At 42.5% G+C, this 23,986-nt stretch overlaps 1 protein-coding gene across 3 annotated transcripts in view; it reads left to right on the top strand.

Moving 5' to 3' along the window:
• Positions 1 to 16,728, top strand: part of LOC136959951 (E3 ubiquitin-protein ligase TRIM39-like) — a 210,835-nt gene extending 194,107 nt beyond the window's left edge. Inside the window, exons 1-2 of one of the 3 annotated variants that reach the window (XM_067254202.1) lie at positions 13,491 to 13,576; positions 13,871 to 16,728. In XM_067254202.1, coding sequence (XP_067110303.1) covers positions 13,873 to 15,504 — 1,632 coding nt within the window. In that variant the 5' untranslated portion in view covers positions 13,491 to 13,576; positions 13,871 to 13,872 and the 3' untranslated portion in view covers positions 15,505 to 16,728. Of the gene's footprint in view, positions 1 to 13,490; positions 13,577 to 13,865 lie in introns of those variants that run through there. The other 2 variants (XM_067254201.1, XM_067254203.1) reach the window with 2 other exon arrangements.
• The last annotated feature ends 7,258 nt before the right edge of the window (positions 16,729 to 23,986 follow it).

The following is a 23,986-nucleotide window of genomic DNA, read 5'->3' as shown; positions in this document are numbered from 1 at the left end:
ACTAGGTTAGTTGACGTTAGTTAACGTTCGTCAATGTTTATCACTTTGACAAAGCTAGTCTAGCTAGCTAGCCATGGGGAATCTCTTCTGTCTGTTCAATCACTGTTCAACAAACATGCGAAGTTTGACGCTGCATAACATGACATAGTAGAGCTAGGCTAGAGCTAGGCTAGCTCTGGACATTCTGCACTGCACATAACCCTATGGTTTGAGAGCATGTTTGAATATTAAAATAACAAAGTAGGAGGCTGTAATTTTGTATACATGCAATATAAGGTGTATACACATCGTATACTTTATTTCGTTGGTGTGGCAACTATTCCTTAACAAACTAGATGAAAAAACGGTCTAGGCCGATAATCGGGTCTAGAAAGTTAGTGGACGATAATGGAACCCCCTGGCTAACTGCCAAAATTAGGATATATTTTTTTTGCATATCCTTATTGGTTTTTATAACCGGGATGTTGTAATATACGTGTGTAAGTATATATTAAAGTACAATGCTTTGACTTGACGTTTTTAATTAGTATGTTATCGAAGTTGTCGTGAAATTTCTATCGAGCGTCGAGAGCTAGGTGGACGATAATGGGGCCCCTTACGCTAGTAAGACTGTTGCGCACAGTAGGCTACTGCCTGGCAACATTATACATTTAAGTAATTCAAGACTTGCATGTACAGTAAGTAATTTCACATTAAATAATGTATTTAAACTCAAGCTTGTGTGGTGTGTCGCTGTCTTCAATGCCACAGCCTAAACTTTATGTCAAAAGAAACGTTTTTCATTTCCGGCGCATTCAAACAATCCCCTTAAGTTTGGCTAGCAACAGCAGCTAGGCTAGCTTAGCACAATTTACCGGGGTCAGCTTCTCCACCGTGAAGGGCTCTAGTCTAAGATCAAATGGTCGTATTTGGCATTGTTACTGACAATGATCGCTTCCAGTAAACTTCTTTTGAATTAGCCATTTCCCCCTAAATAAATGTCAAGCTTATTTAGGCTTTTTTGGGGGCATATTTTCAGTTAGGAGATGGTACTGTTTCAATCGTGATTCCATCTAATACTGCCGGTGACAACGTTGTTACTTAGAATAGCTTGTTTCAAGGGGGTTCAGCTTGTTTCAAAGGTGGTTCTTAATGAATGAATGCAATATGAGTGGGCTAAATGCTTGAAAATATCACTACTGTAGAAGGGAAAAACTTAAAGGGGTGATTGACTGTTTTTTGGGGGGTATTTCACTGTTCCTTAACCCTTGTGTTATCCTCGGGTCATTCTGACCCATCAGTCATTGTGACCCACCGTTGTATTGCGACAACTTTACCGCATACAAAAACAAAGTGAATCATTTTCTTTTAACCGTTGGGCTGTCTCAGACCCCCCACATTGCGAAGGTTAAGGTCTCCTTAAGCGTTCATCGAGCTGATAGACTCCTCGAAACCCACTAGCTGCCTTCTCGATCCCCTCCCTGCCAAACTCTGTAGGGAACTTCTCCCTAACCCACTAAGCATGGGGGACCACCCATGCTTAGTATTATTAATGAATCTATTGTAACTGGCCAAGTCCCCAACGATTTCAAACAAGCTATTATTAAGCCCCTCCTTAAAAAAACAAACCTGGATCCAGGTTGTCTTAGCAACTACAGGCCAATTTCAAATTTGCCCTTTCTCTCCAAAATTTTTGAAAAGGCTGTGGCACAACAGCTCACTGAGCACCTCTCCTCAAATCAGCTTTATGAACCTCTCCAGTCTGGATTTCGTCTCCACCACAGCACTGAAACTGCATTAGCCAAGGTACATTACATTACATTTACATTTATTCATTTAGCAGACGCTTTTATCCAAAGCGACTTCCAAGAGAGAGCTTTACAAAGTGCATAGGTCACTGATAATAACATCAAGATAGCCACAAAAACATTGCGAGTAGCCAAAACATGAAGCACACATTGTGAACAACCAAAGTAAGTGCCAAAGGGAAGAACCATAAGAGCATGTAGTTAAACAAGTTACAATTAAACAACATGAACCGCTATAAGTGCAAGTGTACCTGTGGAACAAACTGCTCGGAAGGTCAGTACCAGGGTCTTGAATCGGTTACGGGCCATGATAGGTAGCCAGTGGAGAGAGATGAGGAGCGGGGTAACATGGGAGCGTCTGGGTAGATTGTAGACCAGGCGGGCCGCTGCGTTCTGAATCCTCCGAAGAGGGCGGGTTGCACATGCTGGGAGACCAGCGAGTTGCAGTAGTCCATCTTGGAGAGGACAAGTGCTTGGACTAGCAGCTGGGTGGAGTGCTCAGACAGGTTAGTCCTGATCTTCCGGATGTTGTAGAGGGTGAATCTACACGACCGGGAGACTGCAGCAATGTGGGCCGTGAGGGAGAGCTCGTTGTCCATGGTAACCCCAAGGTTCCTGGCAGAGGATGAAGGGGTCACCGTCGCAGATCCCAGGGTGATTGAGAGATCGTGGGAGATGGAGGGTTTAGCCGGGATGATGAGAAGTTCTGTTTTGGTGAGGTTCAGCCGGAGGTGGTGCTCGGTCATCCAGACGGAGATGTCTGTGAGGCATGCCTCAATCCTAGCTGAGATCCCCGGATCGGTCGGGGGGAACGACAGGTACAGCTGCGTGTCGTCAGCGTAGCAGTGGTAGGAGAAGCCATGGTAGCTGATGATTGGTCCAAGGGAGGTGGTGTACAGAGAGAAGAGGAGGGGGTCCAAGGACGGAGCCCTGTGGGACACCAGTGGAGAGCTGGCGAGGGCCTGACAGTTTGCCTCCCAAGGAGACCTGGTAGGATCTTCCCGACAGGTAGGATGAGATCCACTGGAGTGCAGTGCCAGTGATGCCCATCTCAGAAAGTCTGGAGAGCAGGATCTGGTGGTTAACCGTATCAAACGCTGCAGAAAGGTCCAGCAGAATGATGACGGATGACCTGGAAGCCGCTCTGGCAGACTGGAGGGCAGTGGTGACATAATATATATAATTTTTAAATTAAGCTGTAATTTCATGTGCTATTAGGGGCCCTCTGGTGGCCATGGGGGTTCTGATCTCAGACACTCTCAAGCAAAAGACCTGTGCCAAAATGTCTTCGACCCAGTACTTGTCATTCATGATAGACGGAGATACCGACATCTCCACAAAAGAGTGTGAAATAGTTTATGCTCGCGTCATTGAAAAGGGAAGACCTTTCAACATCCTCATTGGCCATATTGAGGTTCAACATGCCCATGCAAAAGGTAATTTTCATTACTTATATACATTTCATTATAAAGGCTGTAATGATTTATGTAGGCCTACACTGGGAAAAAAAGGAAACTGGCTGGTTATTAAATTTACAAAACTGTAACATGTAATTTGATCAATATTCATGTTTCAAAGGTGAACGTGTTGTAAAGGTGAACGTGATTAAATCATGTAGGATTTGCATACAATTCAACAACTTAACAGTTGTTAGATTCAGTCGTGTTGAGATAACGTGATAAAATCTAGCCAAACTGATGTTGCACTCTATGGACTCGTGAGATCACGAAATAACGCGAGAACACAACCCATCTGCCTGGGGGAAAAACGGCAGTTAGAGAAGACGGCAGTGAGACGAACAAGTCTGGTTGCCGGAGGTCATTTTGAAAAGGTAAGATTGAATGTGTTTTTATGAATCTAAATACTAACGAAACAACGTACTTAAAGTAATCAGCAGCTTGTTCATCATATTCAGCAATATTTGTCTTATTTTTTTCTTTTCTTTTTCTCAGCCTTTTCATGTCATGTTGGCTAACGTGCTGGTGTTAGCCTAGCTAGCTAGTTAGCTGGCACTTAATCAAGGTGTTTCTCTATCATTTGCTGCCCGTCGACCCGTGCAGAGTTTTTGTTTCACATTTTGCATCTCCTAGGCATCTAGGTTAGCCTGACGTTGTCATACTCATAATTCTAGTCAGAATATGAGTCTGATACCGCTCCGTTGGGCTGTGAGTATGGGGCGTGTTTCAACCGAACCCGGAAAAAAATGCCTCTTTGCTCTATTGGATAGACCTACAACCAATCAGAGCAACGTAGTATGTTGTTTGTTGAAAACGAATTCAACCCAAGCGCTCTTTGGTGACGTGGTTGATTACGTTACTGTTGATCATCTGTCTATCATCGTAAAAAAGCCCGCCCTGACAATTTGATTGGTCCGAACAGCTCTTATTCGGACATAGTTTTTCCCCAACCGAGCGACCCCAGACCCAACTTCCCGACCAAAAAATGTGTGGGCGGGGCTAAGTTCGGCTGGCACCCAGGCTACATCTAGGTGTCATGCCGATTATCTTTCAGTTTTTTCACCTAAAGTGGCTAATCGTAGGCACAAAAGTCACGTGCGGCATGTGGTAAATTACAGCCGCTAAAGCCCCATTAAAAGTAGACTAGTCAAAATGTCTGCTAAAATATGGGCAAACTTAGGTCTCACAGGGTCTCAAACGGTAGTCTGTTGCATTTTGCTGCTTGTGCTGATGTGAAAATGCATGTTTTGTAGTTGTACATTTTTCCGATACTAGTTAAAGTATTTTTAAGTTGAATTATGTTTCCTTATATGCTCAACTTGTCCACTGTATCATGCTTTCATTGCTCTAGTTTATCTGTGTTCTCCATAAATCATGGTGATCTCGCATGTGCAATGCGCCATTGTTCTGCACACACATGCTTGTGCGGAGGATGCTGACATGAAAATGTATCGGGGCAACTAACGTACTAACGTTAGCACAGTTTATAAAATTAATGGGAACTCTTTGTTTATCATGTCCTTTTCCTAAATGCACTCTCTCCACTCGTGCACACTAAAGAAGCCCTCCATAAATCGCTGTTTTCATATTGAGTCTGACTTAAGGTCAGACTCAAACTGGATTTTTAGCTTGCCTCTGTGTCTTTGCTTTGTATTTTGTGTGGTCTTTTAATTATTGAGCCAATGTGCTTGGTTCACCTCACTGATTCTAAATATTTTCTTTCATAGGATCCTATTTGAACAGCCTACACAATCAAAGGCATTGGTAAGTGTCATATTTATTTTCTTTTGTCGCTGTTAAAACCCGAAATAAGCTTTTTTTAATGTATATTTCCCAAAATAATTGAAAGTTACAGTGGAAACATCTAGTATGTTTGTTTCTCAATTGTTTATACATGAAAATGGACCTACTCCCACAGACATTGCCATTTTAAACAAGCCTTTAACAGTATCAGAAACATTAAAACATGATGTCATCTTGGATGTGTCATTTGATCTCGGATGTAATAAGCGACGTACGAAGAACAGACCCCTGAGCTTAAAGGCCATGTTGCAGGTAAATTATTTCCAGTAAGACCTGAATCTGTCCACATCAGGCTTGTTCCAGAAGTGGAACGTTCTTCACCTTAAATCCTCAATGGACAGTGGATTCAGGTTCCAACCTCATTCTCTTTCTTGTTTCCGACCAACAACAGGCTCTGCACCTGTGTTCAGAGTGGTGTGACAACCATCATGGCCAACTTCTCCAGGGAGCTGAGCTCCCCCACCCTCCTCAGCCCCAAACAGGTGGTGGTGGAGCTGGTCCCCAGGGTCCTCATTGCCCTGTGGCCCCATTCCAAGATCCATACCTACCTTCCTCTAGCTGACATGGCAGTGGGAATGGCTGCGGCCATCTTGAAGAGAATCTCTTCTTCTGTCAAAGAGGCCGGTGATGTCCTGCTTCAGGTCCGTTATTGCCAGGACTGGTGCTCTGATATGGTAGACGCCATCCTGGGTAAGGCCTCAGAGATGTTCCTGCCAGAGCTCTTGGCTGAGGCCCTTGACACTCACCGACATCATGGGAGGCCATGTCCTGGTCATGTTTGGGATGGCCCCAGACGCCAGTGTGGAGACTGGACAGAGCACTGAGGAGAGCTCAGCTGCCAAAGCCACAGAGGTTAGTGACTTAGTGAGAGATTCAATTAATGGAGCTTTAGCTATTAAAACTGTAAAAAAAAAAAGAAAAAAAAGTGGGATATTCCTTTATCCTCATACTGCATGTGCTTTTCATTTCAGTCTGACAATGTGGATGCCCCCATTATTGAGGCCCCTGTTGTTGAGGCTCTGATCATTGCAGACCCCATCATTGAGGCCCCCACCTCTGTTGAGAAGGCTGCTATTGCTGAGTTCTACACCATCAATGAGGTTCCAACTGTTGAGGCCCACTTTCACATCGATGATGCTCTCAACTCCATCCCCAGCAAGATCCTCCAGCCAGGTAGGAAACTCACACACAAAGACTGTGAGGTCATTTTACATGGTGAAATAATTCCTGAAATTAAAATGCCTGCTTTGCTCTTCCAGAAGTCCCCATCAGCAAGGCTAAGAGGGCAAGGCGTGTTTTCACTCGCATCTTCCGAGCCATTTGCTGCAGATGTTGCCGTGCCTCCCGCGATTAGGGAGCCATCCCTATTGGCTACCGTCTGGCTGTTTCACTTGCCAATCACAAGCCATTTGTCTGGTCTTGTTCCTGGACAACCTCTGACCATTTAGAAAACTAGGGGAATACAATTTGACGTATTATTTCAATAGGTGTGTATTTTCACTTATTTAAACAAACCTCCCCTGACTGTATGTTCCCCTTTTTGTCATATACAGAGCACACACTTACTCATTCATTCTCTAAGGTCCATCACACAATGATGCACACCGGTATCATGAACAGGTTTGATACGATGACTGTAAAGAGGAGCGCTGTTGAGGTATTCAACCAAGATGACGTTTTGTTACTCTCGTTGTATATATGATTTCGAACATTTCCAATAGACAAAAACTGTGTGACAAACGCTGTAGTATGGCTTCAAAATACTAGGTAACTTAGCACGGAAGCTAACTAAAGCCAGCTAGCTACCGTTTCAGAAACATTACTCGCGCAGTGGGGACCGCTGAAAATATTTAGAACGTTAATAAGCAAATAATAATTCAGTATTGGTTAAACTATAATTGGTGTTTGTCATTTGTCCCAGCACATTAGCATTTTAGTATGATAAGAACACATTTTAGTAAATGTTTGAAGCCAAAAAGTTTTTTGACCGTCATTCTGTTCATAAATATAAAGCATTGAAGCAAGGATTCTATGTTTATTAGAGAAAAGGACTGTTTTGGATATAGATTTTCATTTGGAATATGATTTTGTAATGGACAACATTTTTGGATTTGTTAGTAGCCTACTGCCAACTCTTACTTAAGTGACAATGTAGACAAATCTAGCGACTTTTTGGATGAACCTTAGCTACCTTCCATAGAAGAAAGTCGCCAGTTCGCCCAGCGAGCGCATGGTCTTGCTTTCTTGCCCAGGCCTCTCTGCATCTACTCTGTTCAGTGAGACTGACAGAGAAGTGAGCAGGCAAGAAGGCACAGCAGCAGAAATAGACTGAGCTGTGCATGTCCAAACACTGTTGTCAAGGACCAATCACAAATCTGTAATATTTGCTTCCCTTCAGTTTCAGATTTAAAGAGTTTAATTTGACTTTTTAATATAATTATTTTCATGTGCTTGATCACAATAGATTTTTAGACAGTTGTTCAATCCTGTTTTTGAAGTTAGGGTTAGCAGAGCACTGTGTGAGAGAAAAGATTACGTTTCTGTCGCTTCTAACTTTCTCTCTGAGTTAGGGTTGCCACCTTCAATACAGAAAAATAAGGGACGCCTGCCGCAGTGGGGGCCACACCCCTCAGGGCCACGATGACCACAGGCCCGATGACGTGCCAGTGGTGGTAAATCACAACTTAAAACATGTTTTCATAAACATTAAGATTGATACATGGACATTATAAAAATAAATCAGTGTGAACAGATGCACTCAGTTTATCTCTATATCACAACTCAAGTGGTCATATTGTCATAGCTGAATACACATCTATGACGATGATAAACATAGGCCAACAAAGTTTGACAGTGAGACCACAAAAAATAAGCTTTTGGAGGAACCTGTGACATGTGAACCATATTTTAGTAACTTATTAAGTTAACAGATCCATAACTTATTAACTTTAAATTAAACAAATGCTTTGATACTCAAAAAGGTCTATTGGAAAATATATATATAGTGCAGGAGACTTGCAAAGGATCTTCCATGAACATCATGAACATGATAACATCAGTGGACCAGAAGTTGTAGTGTGCAGTAATGGATCTGGAGCCGTCATTCTTTCAAATTGGCTAATTGGCCGTGAACCTGAAACAAACCGATCAAACCAACGATGGTAGCGAGTATTACCCAATCGGGCAGAATTGAAGGGGTCTTCACAGAATGCGGTCGGGATGATTTCCATGGGATGCTGCATTGAAGACATCTCTGAAAATACGGGACAAACCCCGTCCCGTATTGATTCAAAACGGGACATGCCATTTTATTCTCAAATACGGGAGGATTCCATATTTTAAGGGACAGGTGGCAACCTTACTCTGAGTTATTGATAAATATAGGGAATTAAATAGGGTATTACAGTACGGTAAGCACAGAGAAGCAAACACATGTAAAGGGTGGACACATTATTCTATTAGTGTATGACATAATCTAGCGACATTTAGGGACTTTTAACCTTCCCTAACGTCAAAATGTTTTATTGAGCGACTAGCGATAAACTGGTATTTTTGGAACTCACAACAGAACACGTGCACTGGGTGTCCATTGTCATGTTTGTACAGTGTCCCTCACTTCGCTTTATTTTATTGAAATGTACTATGGGTTAATTAGAATCTGTTTTTATTGCCATGTAAGTTTTCACAAACACATACGGATCTTAATAAATAAATAAAAAGTTGAATGTATAAATAAAATATAAAAGTATAATTCTAAGGAGCGAAACAATAACTAAAGAACAGTACTGTAAGATATCAAATAGATATAAATACAATATCTAAAATATCTATGCTGAATTTCCCCCCCCCCCCGTTCTGTTCAAGTAAGTTAAACTAAAAAAAACGGCCTTCAAGTTTGGGTATGTTTGTTTGGTTACTTACTGGTTGTAGTCGGACCCATTGCAAGACTTTTGTTGTGGTAGCAACCGTTTTTAATGAGACAAAATGAGTTAGGCTGAAACTGAAATAGAAGATTGAGTACCAGTTTATCGCTAGATAAAACATTTTGTCGTTAAGGAAGGTGAAAAGTTGCAACAGTGCATATGTCCTGTGTATGTCCTGACTGTCTCCCCACCTTCAAGAAAGGGCTCAAGACGCACTTGTTCTGGGAGTACAACTGTACTTAGGAATGATTGGCTGGACCTGATGTTTCCTCCAGGATCACAATGACTCTTATTGAGAGACTTGTTGCTCTTGTTGATTAGTTGTAACTGACTTAAAACTTCTGTACTTGCGGTGTAATATATTTTTGTTGCTTGCTTTTTTCCACAGGTACACCCGTGCACTTGTTGAGGTTCATGTTGTTTAACCCTCTTGCTGCCTTCGGGTCACATGACCCAAAGGTTCATAATGAACCATCGTTGTGTTTACCCAATTTTACCCAATACAAAAACAAATAAAAATAATTTTCTTTTAACCATTCCAATGTGGGGGGTCTGAGACAGCCCGACAGTTAAAAGAAAATGCTTCACTTTGTTTTTGTATGAGGTAAATTTGTCGCAATACGAAGGTGGGTCACAATGACTAATGGGTCAGAATGACCCGAAGATAACACAAGGGTTAATTGTTTAACTGTAACTTGTTCAACTACATGCTCTTATGGTTCTTCCCTTTGGGACTTATTTAGTTTTCACAATGTATGCTTCATGTTTTGGCTACCCGCAATGTTTGGGGCGTCTTGTTGTTATGATAATTTTACATTTAGTCATTTAGCAGACGCTCTTATCCAGAGCGACTTACAGTAAGTACAGGGACATTCCCCCGAGGCAAGTAGGGTTAAGTGCCTTGCCCAAGGACACAACGTCATTTGGCACAGCCGGAAATCGAACCAGCAACCTTCTGATTTATAGCCGATTCCCTAACTGCTCAGCCATCTGACTCCACTGATCAGTGACCTGCCCTTTTGTAAAGCTCTCTTTTGGAAGTCGCTTTGGATAAAAGCGTCTGCTAAATGCATAAATGTAAATGGCATATGCATATGGAATGTGTGATCAGTCAGGTGTACTAGACCAATGACAGCTGTGGAACACTGCACAAGCATGACAATTTATGGCCCAAGGCAGGGTTCAAATTACGGGGGGGGGGGGGGGGGGTTGACCCCCCTAATTAAGAATTGGATCCCCCCAAAAGAGGTCAAAACAACAGGTTGTTGAAACCGTTGCATCAAAACTATGTAAGGCTAATTTATCAGCACTCTGCAATAGGCTATATGCATGCCCACTTCCGTATTTCGACTGAGCCTGCCTAGGTAAGGTGACAGTTACTGGTAGAAGATTTGGCATGGCATTTTTTACCCGTTCACCCTGTATGGGGACTAACAGTAAAATGCACCCTCTGCATAGCATGATCCACTGCTTTCTCGTTTCCAAAGTGGACGGAAACGCATGAAAACTAAAGGCCGAAATATGCTTCTGCGTCTCTGTTTACGGATGGGCGGGCGCACGGATACGGACGGATAGACTTCGTTTATGGTTCTCCGTAGGCTGTGGGTGCTGAAAACAATTCACAGCCAGAAGAGTAGGTGGCGCAACGGTTTTTTGTAAGTCGTCGTAGAGTGTTTATTTACCTAGGTTATCGAGAAGTCAGAGCAAATTTACAAATTAGCAGTTTCATCAATAAAATACGCACATTTTCAGCATCTACACTGCCCATTTCTCGTCACATTTTAATTCAGATGCTGATTTACATGTACTGTTTAGCTGAAATATGAATTGTAAAAACTTACAGCAATGGCGGTCAAAGGATTCTGTTCATCCTGTTTATCAAGGCAACCCCGCCCCTGACGCAAGCAGTTCTTATTACGGACCAATCACAGCCAAGGGGTATCCGTAAAATCACGGACGGATGTTCAGGAAAATCAGGAGGTGCACGTAGAGGCCGGAGAGGGAATTCCTCGTCGGAGAGGGCGTTCCCTGTGTCCGTCTCCGTAAAAACGGAGAAGTATAAAGGCCGAATTATACTTCTCCGACTCCGTTACGGACGGACGGAGTCGGACGGATTGGTTGAATTTATAGTACTCCGAAGGCTGTGGGTGCTGAAAACACTTCACTGCCAGAAGAGTAGGTGGCGCTGCACTGCGATGCTAGCTAGGTTATCGAAAAGTCGGAGCAAATTTACAAATTAGCCGTTTCATCAATACAATACGCACATTTTCAGCAGCTACACTCCCCATTTCTTGTCACATTTTAATTCAGTTGCTGATTTACATGAACTGTTTAGCTGAAATATGAATTGTAACAACTTACAGCAATGGCGGTCAAAGGATTCTGTTCGTCCTGTTTATCACGGCAACCCCGCCCCTGACGCAAGCGGTTCTTAATACGTACCAATCACAGCCAAGGGGTTTCCGTAAAATGACGGACGGACAGACGGATAGTCAGGAAAATCAGGAGGTGCACGTAGAGCTCTCCGAGGGGCTCGGAGAGGGCACAGAGAGGGAATTTCTCGTCTGAGAGGGCGTTCCCTGTGTCCGTCTCCGTAAAAACGGAGAAGTATAAATCGGCCTTAAGGCGAACGCTAGCGATTGGTTATGGCAGATCACAGTGGCTCTAGGCAGATCCAATAGTTTTAAACTTCAACAGAGTACCCACCTACAAGGAAGTCAACGCTTGTCAATGGAGCGTGCCGAGACTCTGTACAAATGAAATGTACGAGAGTCTGGTTAGGACCAGGCTACTCCGTAGACGGGCTCTGGAATTACTATTAATCGGCCTTCTGTAAATTCATAGCTGGACCACCAATCACAGAGCTGCATAGCATTTTCCTCCCAACAATGGAGGCAGCAAAGTTCTGATAGGGTGACAAAAGGGGAATCTTTCATTTAACTCTTCACATTCCAACACAAACTGAATAGGCAGGATTGAAGGGTTTATTTCAGAAACATTGTCTTTAGATTGTCAAATTATGAATTGATAAAATACAACAGATTATTTTTTTAATATATGTTTTATATAATATATTTAAAAAATATATTAGTCCCTCTCTGGCTTAGAGGGTCCTGACAGTTCCCCCCTGGATCAAGGTGATGATATTATTGGACCCTCTCAACGGTTACAGGTCAAAGCTTTGAGGGATGGCCAGGGGTACATAGCTGGCACCACCTCTACACTGCGCCTCTCCCTGAAGGAGAAGTCCCAGAAGGTGGGGGTGTTTGTGTACTATGAGGAGGGTCTGGTGTCCTTTTATGGTGTGGACGCCAGGTCTCATATCTACTCTTTCACTGGCTTCATCTTAATAGAGAAACTTTACCTGTTCTTGAGCTCTTCTTTAAATAAGGGCGGCAAGAACTCTGGCCCTCCATCTCCAATGTCTCACAAAGATGAGTACGAGTGTCAGAAAGGGAGTCAGATGGCTGAGCGGTGAGGGAGTCGGGCTTGTAATCTGAAGGTTTCCAGTTCGATTCCCAGCCGTGCCAAATGACGTTGTGACCTTAGGCAAGGCACTTCACCCTACTTGCCTCGGGGGGAATGTCCCTGTACTTACTGTAAGTCGCTCTGGATAAGAGCGTCTGCTAAATGTAATGTAAATGTAAAGGATCTTTTATAGGTCTGTTTCAAGATACATTTACGATGACCATAGAAAATTGACAAGAACATACAATAGGATGTATGATAGTGAAATCAAGAAATCATTGCTGTAATTTTTGGCTACATTGTTTACTGATCTTTTATAGATGTGTTTGCTCCATGCATGAAAAACATTTACAAAACTGACTTTCAAACCTCAAAGAAACAGTGGGAAACAAACAAATGAAGCAAGAAAACAAACACAAACAATGGCAATACCTCAAGAGAGAAAAAATCCTATCTAATCAATGATCAGAATGTGTGTGCAAGTGTTCATGTGTACTGTCTGTGTGTGTGTGACTGTGTGTAGGTGTCAACACCTTTAGTGTCAACATAACCGGGTTCAAAACAAGACGGCAGAAACCAGGGTTTGTTTCTTCCAGAAAGCAGGTTATGCGACATAACTGGGTAAGTTAACTCTCCAGCTGACACACAATGTTGCAGCAACTGCTTCCTGGAATACCCACCTGGAAAGATGAGATGATTGAAAAAGTGAGGTAGGAAGACAAAATAAAAGATGAGAAGAGATTATTAATGTAACCATATTTAAGTATTGAGTTCTACTGCACACAAACACTCCTCTCCCTTGCTGCTAATCAGCCAGGTAAACATGCATTGAGCAGATACTCTGTTGAGCTCAGAAAACAAACTCACTTTTCTCTCCCCATTTTGTACAGTATAATGTGTTCATTGATCATCCACACCCACACGTTCTGGTATTTACTGGTAATCTATCTAGTCAGTAAAGGGTAAACGGTTCTCCTAAGTACTATAGCTAGGGAGGAGCATTGTTACGTCAACTCACTGAAGTGAAACTGAAGTGGACAGACTTACAGTACCTCAGCACTGAACAGACGCACATAACAAGAATCTGTTTCTACAAGTATCCATCAGTTAGAGAGAATATCAAGACCAAAACACACAGGTGAGTAGTCTAAATTACAAGGACTGACACGTATAATGTAGCATTGTCATGTAGTTTTTATTTATTTCATTAAAGTATGTTCATGTTAGAGAATGTGTAGTCAGATGGCTGAGCGGTTAGGGTATTGGGCTATTAATCAGAAGGTTGCCCGTTCTTATGTAAATCATAAGTGTGACCAACATGAGCGTTTATCACTATTTCTTGAACTATTCAAAATCTCAAACTGTCACGTATCAAATGACTCTGTTACTCATCTCAGCTTTCATGGTTTCAATTTTGATCTCTCCAGTGTAGAAATGGCTTCCTGCAGCAGTCTCCTGTATGAAGATCAGTTCCAGTGTTCTATCTGTCTGGATGTGTTCACTGATCCTGTCTCTATTCCATGTGGACACAACTTCTGCAAAGCCTGTATCACCAAGTACTGGGACAACAGTGACCTGTGTCAATGTCCCATGTGCAGGGAGAAGTTCTATAGGAGACCCGAGCTTTGTGTCAACACTTTCATCTCTGAGATGGCTGCTCAGTTTAGGAAGTCAGTGAAAGGTAAACCCAACAGCCAACCCCTACGACCAGCCAGATCTAGGGAAGTGTCATGTGACATCTGTACAGGTACCAAGCTCAAGGCCCTGAAGTCCTGTCTGGTGTGTCTGACCTCTTACTGTGAGACTCACCTGGAGCCTCATCAGAGAGTTGCAGCCTTGAAGAAACACAAGCTGATCGACCCTGTGAAGAACCTGGAGGACAGGATGTGTCAGAAGCATAACAAACTGTTAGAACTCTTCTGTAGGAAAGACCAGACGTGTGTTTGTGTCATGTGTATGAGAACAGACCACAAGACTCATGACACTGTCACTTTAAAGGACGAGTACAGACCAAAAAAGAATGATCTTGGGAAGATGATGGCTGAGATGAAGCAGATGATGGAAGAAAGATCTAGGAAGGTTCAGGAGATCAAACTCTCAGTAGAGACCAGCAAGAGAGATGCAAAGAGAGAGATATCAGACAGTGTTCAGGTCTTCACTGCTCTGGTGCGCTCCATTGAGAGAAGCCAGGCTGAGCTCATTGAGGGGATTGAGGAGAATCAGAAAGCAGCAGAGAAACAGGCTGAAGCGTTGATTCAAGATCTGGAGCAGGAGATCACTGAGCTGAAGAGGAGAAGCACTGAGCTGGAGCAGCTCTCACACACTGAGGACCACCTCCACCTGCTCCAGAGCTTCCCATCCCTGAGCACCCCTCCACACACCAAGGACTGGTCTGAGATCAGTGTCCACAGTGGTCTGAGTGTTGGGGCAGTGAGGAGAGCTGTGTCTCAGCTGGAGGAGACACTCAATAAAGAGATGGAGAAGCTGTCTGACACTGAACTGAAGAGGATTCAGCAGTATGCAGTGAATGTGACTCTGGACCCTGATACAGCATATTCCAACCTTATCTTGTCTGAAGATGGGAAACAAGTGAGACTTGGAGACAGAATGCAGAATCTCCCTGACAACCCATTGAGGTTTTGTCTTTGTCCCTGTGTCCTGGGAAAGCAGGGCTTCTCCTCAGGGAGGTTCTACTATGAGGTGCAGGTTGAGGGGAAGACTGACGGGGATCTGGGAGTGGCCAGAGAGTCCATCAACAGGAAGGGGATCATCAGACTGACCCCTATTAATGGATACTGGACTGTATGTCTGAGGAATGGAGATCAATTCTGGGCTCTGGCTGGCCCCTCTGTCCTCCTCTCCCTGAGACAGAAGCCCCAGAAGGTGGGGGTGTTTGTGGACTATGAGGAGGGTCTGGTCTCCTTTTACAATGTGGAGGCCAGGTCTCATATCTACTCTTTCACTGGCTGCACCTTCACTGAGAAACTCTATCCATACTTCAGTCCCTGTCTGAATGATGGAGGTAAAAACTCTGCCCCTCTGATCATCACTCCTGTCACACATTGAAAAAGAAAGATCTAGTTTTGTCAGAGGAAAAGTACAACTGATTATAAAACAAATTCAGAATAATCACAAAATAGAATCATATATCAGTAATCATTTTCGCTGAAGGTTTTAATTAATGTTATAGTGAATGGTATGACTAAAGCAGAACAAATATAATGTTTTGGAAGGAATGACCCAAGTAATAATAGTATATGGTTCAACAATCACAGACTTACAAATGTGTATCCCGGTTACAGTAATCTCAATCTGTTCACCAGAGGGGACACATGTCAGGTCTTTGTTCTCAGTACCTCCATCTGGGTTGTCTCTTCCTCATCTCTTCTTCCTCTCTTTACTGTATTCATGGAGCTCTCTGACCTTGAAGCGAAGAGTCTTGCTAAGACTCTCCTGACTCCTTCTGGTGTCATTCTAATCTTACAGTCTGAAGTCAATTGTTCTCTTCTGTCAGCTGTTGAGAATTTGTACTTACTGTCACTCATTGTCACACAGACTCAGACATATATACACACACTTGTCACAGACTGCATTTCATATGATACAATCAACACCTTCCTCAGGCGCTATTGCACAGGTGTAGCATGCAGCAATAGAATGCACTGTCGTGGCTAAAAGTATTGGTAGTGACAATTTCTTTATTTTTTTCCAATATTGGCTGGGGCGGTAATTGTTGATTATTTCACATGTTTCTATTGTATACTGGAAAACAATAATGCAAATTTCATTAGTTTTAAAGGCTTTTGTTTGGCAAAAACATTCAATATAAACAAAGAATCCCCCCTTTTATAACAATCAATTTGCTCTCGTAATGCAATCAGAATGATAGTGATTTCACCTGACTATACATTTTTCACACTTTCCTATATGCTGATGATATGATTCAGTGGAATTATGTTAACTGCTCATTTTATGCCAGCGCCCAAATAACGGTGAAATGTAGGTTTTTGTGATACAAATGAGTGTGCCAATGAAGCGTTTATTTAAAATGCACCTGGTATAGCCTACATCAGCACATACAATATTTTTTTCCAAACGTGTAAACTGTGTAGTACTGAGTGGAACATGAATCAAGTCAAATTATTGGGTAGTCATAATAAGCAGCAGCAAGGAGAGATCTTAACAAGCTTCAGTTGACTCAAACCAGGCTGCTAGATCAGTGTTGGAGTGTTCATTTCACTGTCAAACATCCACCTTCATTTCTGACTAATAAAGACAATGCTTGTATGGTAGCTGACTTCATGTTACCAGTGTGCATCATTGTGTGATGGACCTTAGAGAATGAATTGGTAAGTGTGTGCTCTGTATGTGACAAAGAGGGGAACATACATTCAGGGGAGGTTTGTTTATATAAGTTCAAATACACACATAATGAAATAATAAGTCCAATTGTATCCCCCTAGTTTTCTCAATATTCAGAGGTTGTCCAGGAACAAGACCAGACAAATTGTTTATGATTGGCAAGTGAAACAGCCAGACGGTAGCCAATAGGGAGGGCTCCCTAATCGCGGGAGGCATGGCAACATCCGCAGCACATGGCTTGGAAGATGCGAGCGAAAACACGCCTCGCCCTCTTAGCCTTGCTGATGGGGACTTCTGGAAGAGCAAAGCAGGCATTTTAATTTCAGACATTATTTCACCATGTAAAATCACCTCACAGTCTTTGTGTGTGAGTTTCCTACCTGGCTGGAGGATCTTGCTGGGGATGGAGTTGAGAGCATCATCGATGTGAAAGCGGGCCTCAACAGTTGGGGCCTCATTGATGGTGTAGACCTCAGCAATAGCTGCCTTCTCAACAGAGGTGGGGGCCTCAATGATGGGGTCCGCAATGATCAAAGCCTCAACAACAGGGGCCTCAATAATGGGGGCATCCACATTGTCAGACTTTCCAAACAAGTCAACATCCATCAGAGCCTGACATGAAAAACACATGCAGTATGACATTTACAGATAAAGGAATATCCCACATTTTCTAAGCTCCATTAATTGAATCTCTCACTAAGTCACTAACCTCTGTGGCTTTGGCAGCTGAGCTCTCCTCAGTGTTCTGTCCAGTCTCCACACTGGCGTCTGGGCCCATCCCAAACATGACCAGGACAGATTTAGGTCTAACTGGTTAGAGGCTGATGCAGCACGCCGTGCCTTCAGCTTCTTGCTGGCCTCGGAGAGCATGCTGGCTATGTAGAGGATGGTGTTGATCTCAAAGGTCTGAAAGGAAACAAATTAATTATTATGTTATTAAGGAATCTGGAGACCCATCTGAAGGCCAGTGTACTTTGGTCTGTCTGATTCTTCCTCTGACAGTGTTCTTCCCAGCCAGGCCAACTCACAGCCATCCTTCAAATTGCTCCTCCACATCCTTCACAAAAACAACAGTACTGTAGCTTTTCTGTCTTTCTAAATACCTGATGTTTTAATCACACCTGAGATATCGTTTTGTTGTCTCATTATCTTTTGGTTAAGCAGTGTTGGGTGACCCTAATGATTTGAATTTACCATGCAGTAAAGGACATTATTGACTTGAGAAGCCAATCACAGAAGATAACCTCTGTGATTGAAAGTGGCACCTCCCCTTTTCTCTTCAGGTCCAGGAAGTGGATCCGTCTTTTAAGCAGCAAGACCAGAGATGTACCAAGTCACAAATGTAAGGGATTAGATCGCTGACCGTGCATAGCCAAGGTCCAAAGAAATAAGATGACCGTGACTTTCCTCACACCTTCCAGCTGCTCCTCCAAGGATTCCTCAGATATCTTCCTGCAGGCTGTGAGTCTCCTCTCCACGGTGAAAACCCGTCTGGGAGCTCCCAGTCCTCCACCACAGGTCTGGTAGTCCAGGAGTCTGTGTCCTCCACAGTGGGACAGGAAGCGAGTGCTGTCTGTCAGGTGGAGACAGAGAATGTCTAATATGGGGAGAACTGCCACTTTTGGGAAACTTCCGGTTTCTGAACTGGTTGCAGTTCTACTCTGGTTCTATATGAGGGCGCTCACCAGTGAGTGCAGAATGAATGTAGGTCTATGCAGCTATACCCCTCAAAATCCACTTTTCTCAGGATATAAATTTTTGTCTAGTAATTTGAACGTTGCATTCGAAAGAGGAGGCAAAGAAAATAGGGAGTCAGGCGGCTGAGCGGTTAGGGAACCGGGCTAGTAATCTGAAGGTTGCCAGTTCGATTCCCGTTTGATTCCCAGTTCGATTCCCGTCCGTGCCAAATGACGTTGTGTCCTTGGGCAAGGCACTTCACCCTACTTGCCTCGGGGGAATGTCCCTGTACTTACTGTAAGTCGCTCTGGATAAGAGCGTCTGCTAAATGACTAAATGTAAATGTAAATACACACCGCTGGGTGTTAGATTTAAAGTGGCTTTTTGTTCTAGAAATCCTTTTAAAATATCTATGACGTCATACAATCAGCATTCATTAGCAGAATGCTAGCGTGTTATGGGCAACAACGGCTCACCCTGTAAGAAATTGAAAGGACATAAGTACTCGTTCATTCAACTTTCGACCTATAATCAATGTTGAACTTGCAAAAACTACAATCAAATCTGAGATTTCACAACGACAATCAGGCGAAAGAGTCCAATTTAGCCGTCTAGCTCCATAGACTCTCATTCATTTTGCACTCATTGCCTCATGCCAGCGATCACCCCCAGTGGAACTCTGGTGGAACTGCAACCAAATTCGGTACAATGGGGCTTAATAGGGAGTGGACAGGCTCTCCGTAGACGGGCTCTGGTGGAGAAGAAGAAAGGGAAGAAGTTCAAACGGTAGTAGTTGTAGTTATTAACAGATTCATGTTTAACTTTAAATATAAGTCAGTGGCTTTGTTGATATTTGTAGTCTTCCTACATTAACTTTGTTTTGTTGTTTGTCAGTTGTATTGTTTTACATTTACATTTAGTCATTTAGCAGACGCTCTTATCCAGAGCGACTTACAGTAAGTACAGGGACATTCTCCCCAAGGCAAGTAGGGTGAAGTGCCTTGCCCAAGGACACAACGTCATTTGGCACGGCCAGGAATCGAACCAACAACCTTCTGATTAATAGCCCGTAGCCATAGTTTTAAACAGCTTTAACAACTTTAAAGGCCATGTTGCAGGTTAACCACCACTGTCGATTAATGGGTACATAAAGCACTCAAGATATGTATATCATTTTAAAAATCTCCAAATGGTGTCTCCAAATGGTGTTAAAGACCAGTTTTTGTAGTTTTTGGTATTAGCGTTAGCTAATTAGCGCAATTCGTTGATGACGTCACGTTGGGGAGACGTGGAGGAGACTAGCCTCAACCTAGTACTAGAACTATGGCGACTGACTGGGATGAGGAAGAGGTGGCAAGAACCACAATATGTATGATGGCCCGCAGCCATATAATTTCGGACCTGTTAGATGTGAGAGGGAGAATAAGGAATTGTCGAGACCTGAGGCCATCAAAGCCAATTAAATGCATGGTCCAAGGAGAAAGAGTGGAGAGTTGGTGAAGTGTCCTGGTGAGTTGCTATCATTTAGCAACGCAGCAACTGGAGCTAGTCTGCAAACAGCAGTGCATACAATAACGACATATTTTTTTACTGGTAGTGAATAGGTGACAGTGATCATTTAGGGCTTGAGTATTCTACTCTTACAAAGAGTAGAATAGCTCAATAAATGTTCTAATATCATGTTCTAATACATTTACTTATGTATTTTATCATAATAATATGATTTTGTAGCTAAATCAAACCTTTGTGGAACTGCCAGGACAGTAAGGGCATATTTTCATTTGAATAGTTAATACAGCCCATGTTTAGGCTTTCGTTGTCAGACTCCTAATGAAATTTATCTTGGAACCCCAGCTTACTTTATACACCATTTCCATTATGAGGGGTCTACAGATCCCAAGCGATTTTGTTGTTTAAATGGCTACCATTCGCTAAATGACATATGTAGGGTTGCCAACTTTGTCTCTATGAAATACGGGACAAAGGGTGGCCTGCCGCAGCAATGCGGGTATGGTTTTGTGTGAATATACAGTGTTATATACATTGTTTGGGTTTATGCACCATAGATATGCACAAGACAGTGATACGCATTTCCGGAAATAAATAAATCACGTCTACACTTCCGGTGAAGTTATAAACTTGACTTTTAATAACCAGAACAGATTTATGTTAACCCTTAGCTATTGATCTCTTAACCCAACACTCAGATTGTGCGACTTCTCGCATGCACTAAAATCATTTAACATGCATTGTGTGTATAGTCTGTGACAAAATGTCCACTTACCATTTATGGTTATAAGAGCCACATTTCTGCCATGTGAAACATGACTTTCGCCTGTTGAACAGCCACAGACACGATCTGGCCTCGGTATAGGTAACAGCCGCATTAACAATGAAAAACAAATGGTAAAAACTGTAAATGTTAATTGTTTAAATAAACAATAACAGCATACACCCCCCAATCCACAAAAACCCTCCAGTTACTGCCTCTCTGTTGTGCAGGACAAAGCGTGTGTGAACAGCAGCATCACAGTCCTCACAAAGGAATGGGAGAGGCAGGCAGTCCAGACACCTCACAACGGCTTGTTTGCCACACTGGCACCTGCTGTTTGGATGTGGATCCTGACTAGCCAACATATTTTCAATTCCACTTTTGTGAGGACACAGTGTTTCTGATCTCCCAATCAGTAGCATAAGCAGTTGACTCAGGTGACGCCTCACCAGTCATTGCTTTGTCCTCAACTCCATCCACCAGCATCTCAAGGAGCTTCTGACGAAGCACCTCAGTTTCAGACACTGACAGGAAATAATTTATAAATAAATAAACTCTGACAGAAAGTAAACCAAACATTGTTGGTTGTATTACTTCTGGCTGCATAAATGACACCTCAACAAATTAAAAGCTGAATATATCCAGGCAATTACAATACACATTTCATACAAGTAAGTACCTTTTGTTGGGTTGACATTGGCAACACGCACATCTGGTGGCTCACATCTGGAGAGTTCTGTGTTAATAAATTAAGTAATGACATTATCCTTAAAGAAAATACAAAAACTAAAAAGGCAAAAACTTGAAGCAAACATTTAAAATTTGAAATATGAGTGAGACTACTGACTAGGTGGCATGCAACTGGTCTTCCTACTGGATGGCGGCCTTTGAGGAATTACAAGCCCTTGTCTGTTGCGCTTCTTTCACCGGACAGGCTTTGGGTCAAAGGAATTGTTGTGCTCCTCCTGTGCCTCATTCTATGTAATATAAACGAGACACAAAGATGAAACACTCAAAATAAAGTCCATGAATTAATTTAACATCTCTAATTAATGGTGCAAAATTTGACATAATAAAACATAAATAATATTTGTATTATTATTATTATTAGGTATTGCAGTAAACTTTCATTACCTAAAGTAGTCAAGTGGCTTGTTGATTTACTATTTCCCTGCAATCTAGCTGTACAAAATGAAACTAACATAACTAACTAGAGAGGGTACAAGTTCTGGGGAAATTATAGGGTGTGCTTGCTTGCGTGGGTTGCAAATGGGTCCGTTTATTAACTGTCATTTTTACAACTGATATTTCTGTACATTTTATCTAAAAATGCACTACACTACATCTATGCACGTCGTAGTTACGCGTCGTTGCCAACGTGTGCTGACGTTGTGACGTTGGGCTTGCAATGATTCCGTTGGGCGACAAAAGGCACCTTTTGCCACAAAAACGTAATTTCAACTTAAACCGTGCAACGGAACTTGAATAAAAATACAAGCAACGCAATCCCAAACAACACGAACCTTTTGACACTGGCGTTGTCTATGTAGCGCAAATATTGATTGATCCTTAGGTGTGGGAAAAAAATAAAAATAACAATAATATATATGTGAGAGAACAAGCACGGTTGTGCCCTTGCCGAAGGCAAAGCACACCCAATGAGGTGGGGTTGTATTAGGGGTTGGATAAAAGGCATAAAAGTCGGATGTCCGGAAGACAGTCACCAGATAGCGTGTGTCTCTCAAAGTACCTATGTTACGGTGGCCCTGAAGTGCAAATCACACCCACTAACATGAGTGTGCGTCCCCCAAATGAAAACACTCCCCCCAAATACGAGTAAACTCCCCCCAAATAGGATGACTTGCTCACCTCCCCCCAATACAAAGACACGCTCCCCCGAATGGGAAACGACATTACATTAACTCAAAAACACATTATATTAACTCAAAACGGAAAGGGTAGGTACAACACTTCGTTGCTGAATGGATGCAGTAGGCTAACTAACAAGAAATTGATCGACAGAAGTACAAAATGCAATAGCCTGACAGAGTTACGTGCACCAGGACATCTGTTTGGCTATCGAAGCATGTAGCAAATAGTAGGCTACTTATGCAAAAGTAGGCTATATATTGCGTGTTAAACGTAAAAATCGATAGCCAAACAATTATCCTGGTCCACATAACTTTGTGGCATTTCGTTCTTCTGTTGTGGACTATTAGTTTTTCTTCTGAAAAGTCCTGCTTCCTTCAACTGTGTTTTTAGCGTGCGCATAGGCTACTTATTTTAATGTTGTGAAATGTTAACAGCATATCTAAGATTATTTCATAGGAATGTCCCTGATTAAAATAAATAGTGCAAGTCATGACTGAATTGTTAACACAAATGTTTCTTCTTTTCTTCCAACCAAAACTATCAACTTCATGGTAATGGCAGTTAATGGGACCAGGATGGTTGTTTCACTATCGATTTTGACGTTTAACATGCAATTTATACTTTTGCATAAGTAGCCTACTACTTGCTACATGCTTCGATAGCCAAACAGATGTCCTGGTGCACGTAACTCTGTCAGGCTATTGCATTTTGTACTTCTGTCGATCAATTTCTTGTTAGTTAGCCTACTGCATCCATTCAGCAACGAAGTGTTGTACCTACCCTTTCCGTTTTGAGTTAATATAATGTGTTTTTGAGTTAATGTAATGTTGTTTCCCATTTGGGGGAGCGTGTCCTTGTATTGGGGGGAGGTGAGTAGGTCATCCTATTTGGGGATGAGTTGACTCGTATATGTTAGTGGATGTGATTTGCACTTCAGGGCCACCGTACTATGTAGCTAGTCCTGTTTAGTAAAGTTTTTACCGCTCTCGTGGGCGTCATCAAATAGTGCTGTATTGTTTCAGTGGAGCTAATAAGAGTGCTCATAAACCTTCCGTAATTTATTTTCTATTTTGTAATTCTCCGTTTTGAAATAGAACTTGAGACATGCAATAGAGACAGTGTATATTATTATCATTGGATTTAAGTCTTTGCAATTCCAATCCAAAGTCATTTTATTGTGTCACGGCCACAGCCGTGCCCCCCCGGTTTCAGTTTTTTGCCCTGCCCTAGTGTTTCCCTGTCATTGTGTCCACCTGTGTGTCGTTTGGTTCTGTGTATTTAGGTTTCTGTTTTGTGTCCAGTCTTTGTCTTGTCATTACCATACCTGTCTGTGTGAGTACCCTATCTGTTTCCCTGGCTTTTTTC

Source organism: Osmerus mordax, chromosome 17 (genome assembly GCF_038355195.1).
Source record: "Osmerus mordax isolate fOsmMor3 chromosome 17, fOsmMor3.pri, whole genome shotgun sequence".
NCBI lineage: Eukaryota > Metazoa > Chordata > Actinopteri > Osmeriformes > Osmeridae > Osmerus > Osmerus mordax.
The sequence above is the reverse complement of the archived record's forward strand: the minus strand, read 5'-3'. Positions and strand labels throughout refer to the sequence as shown.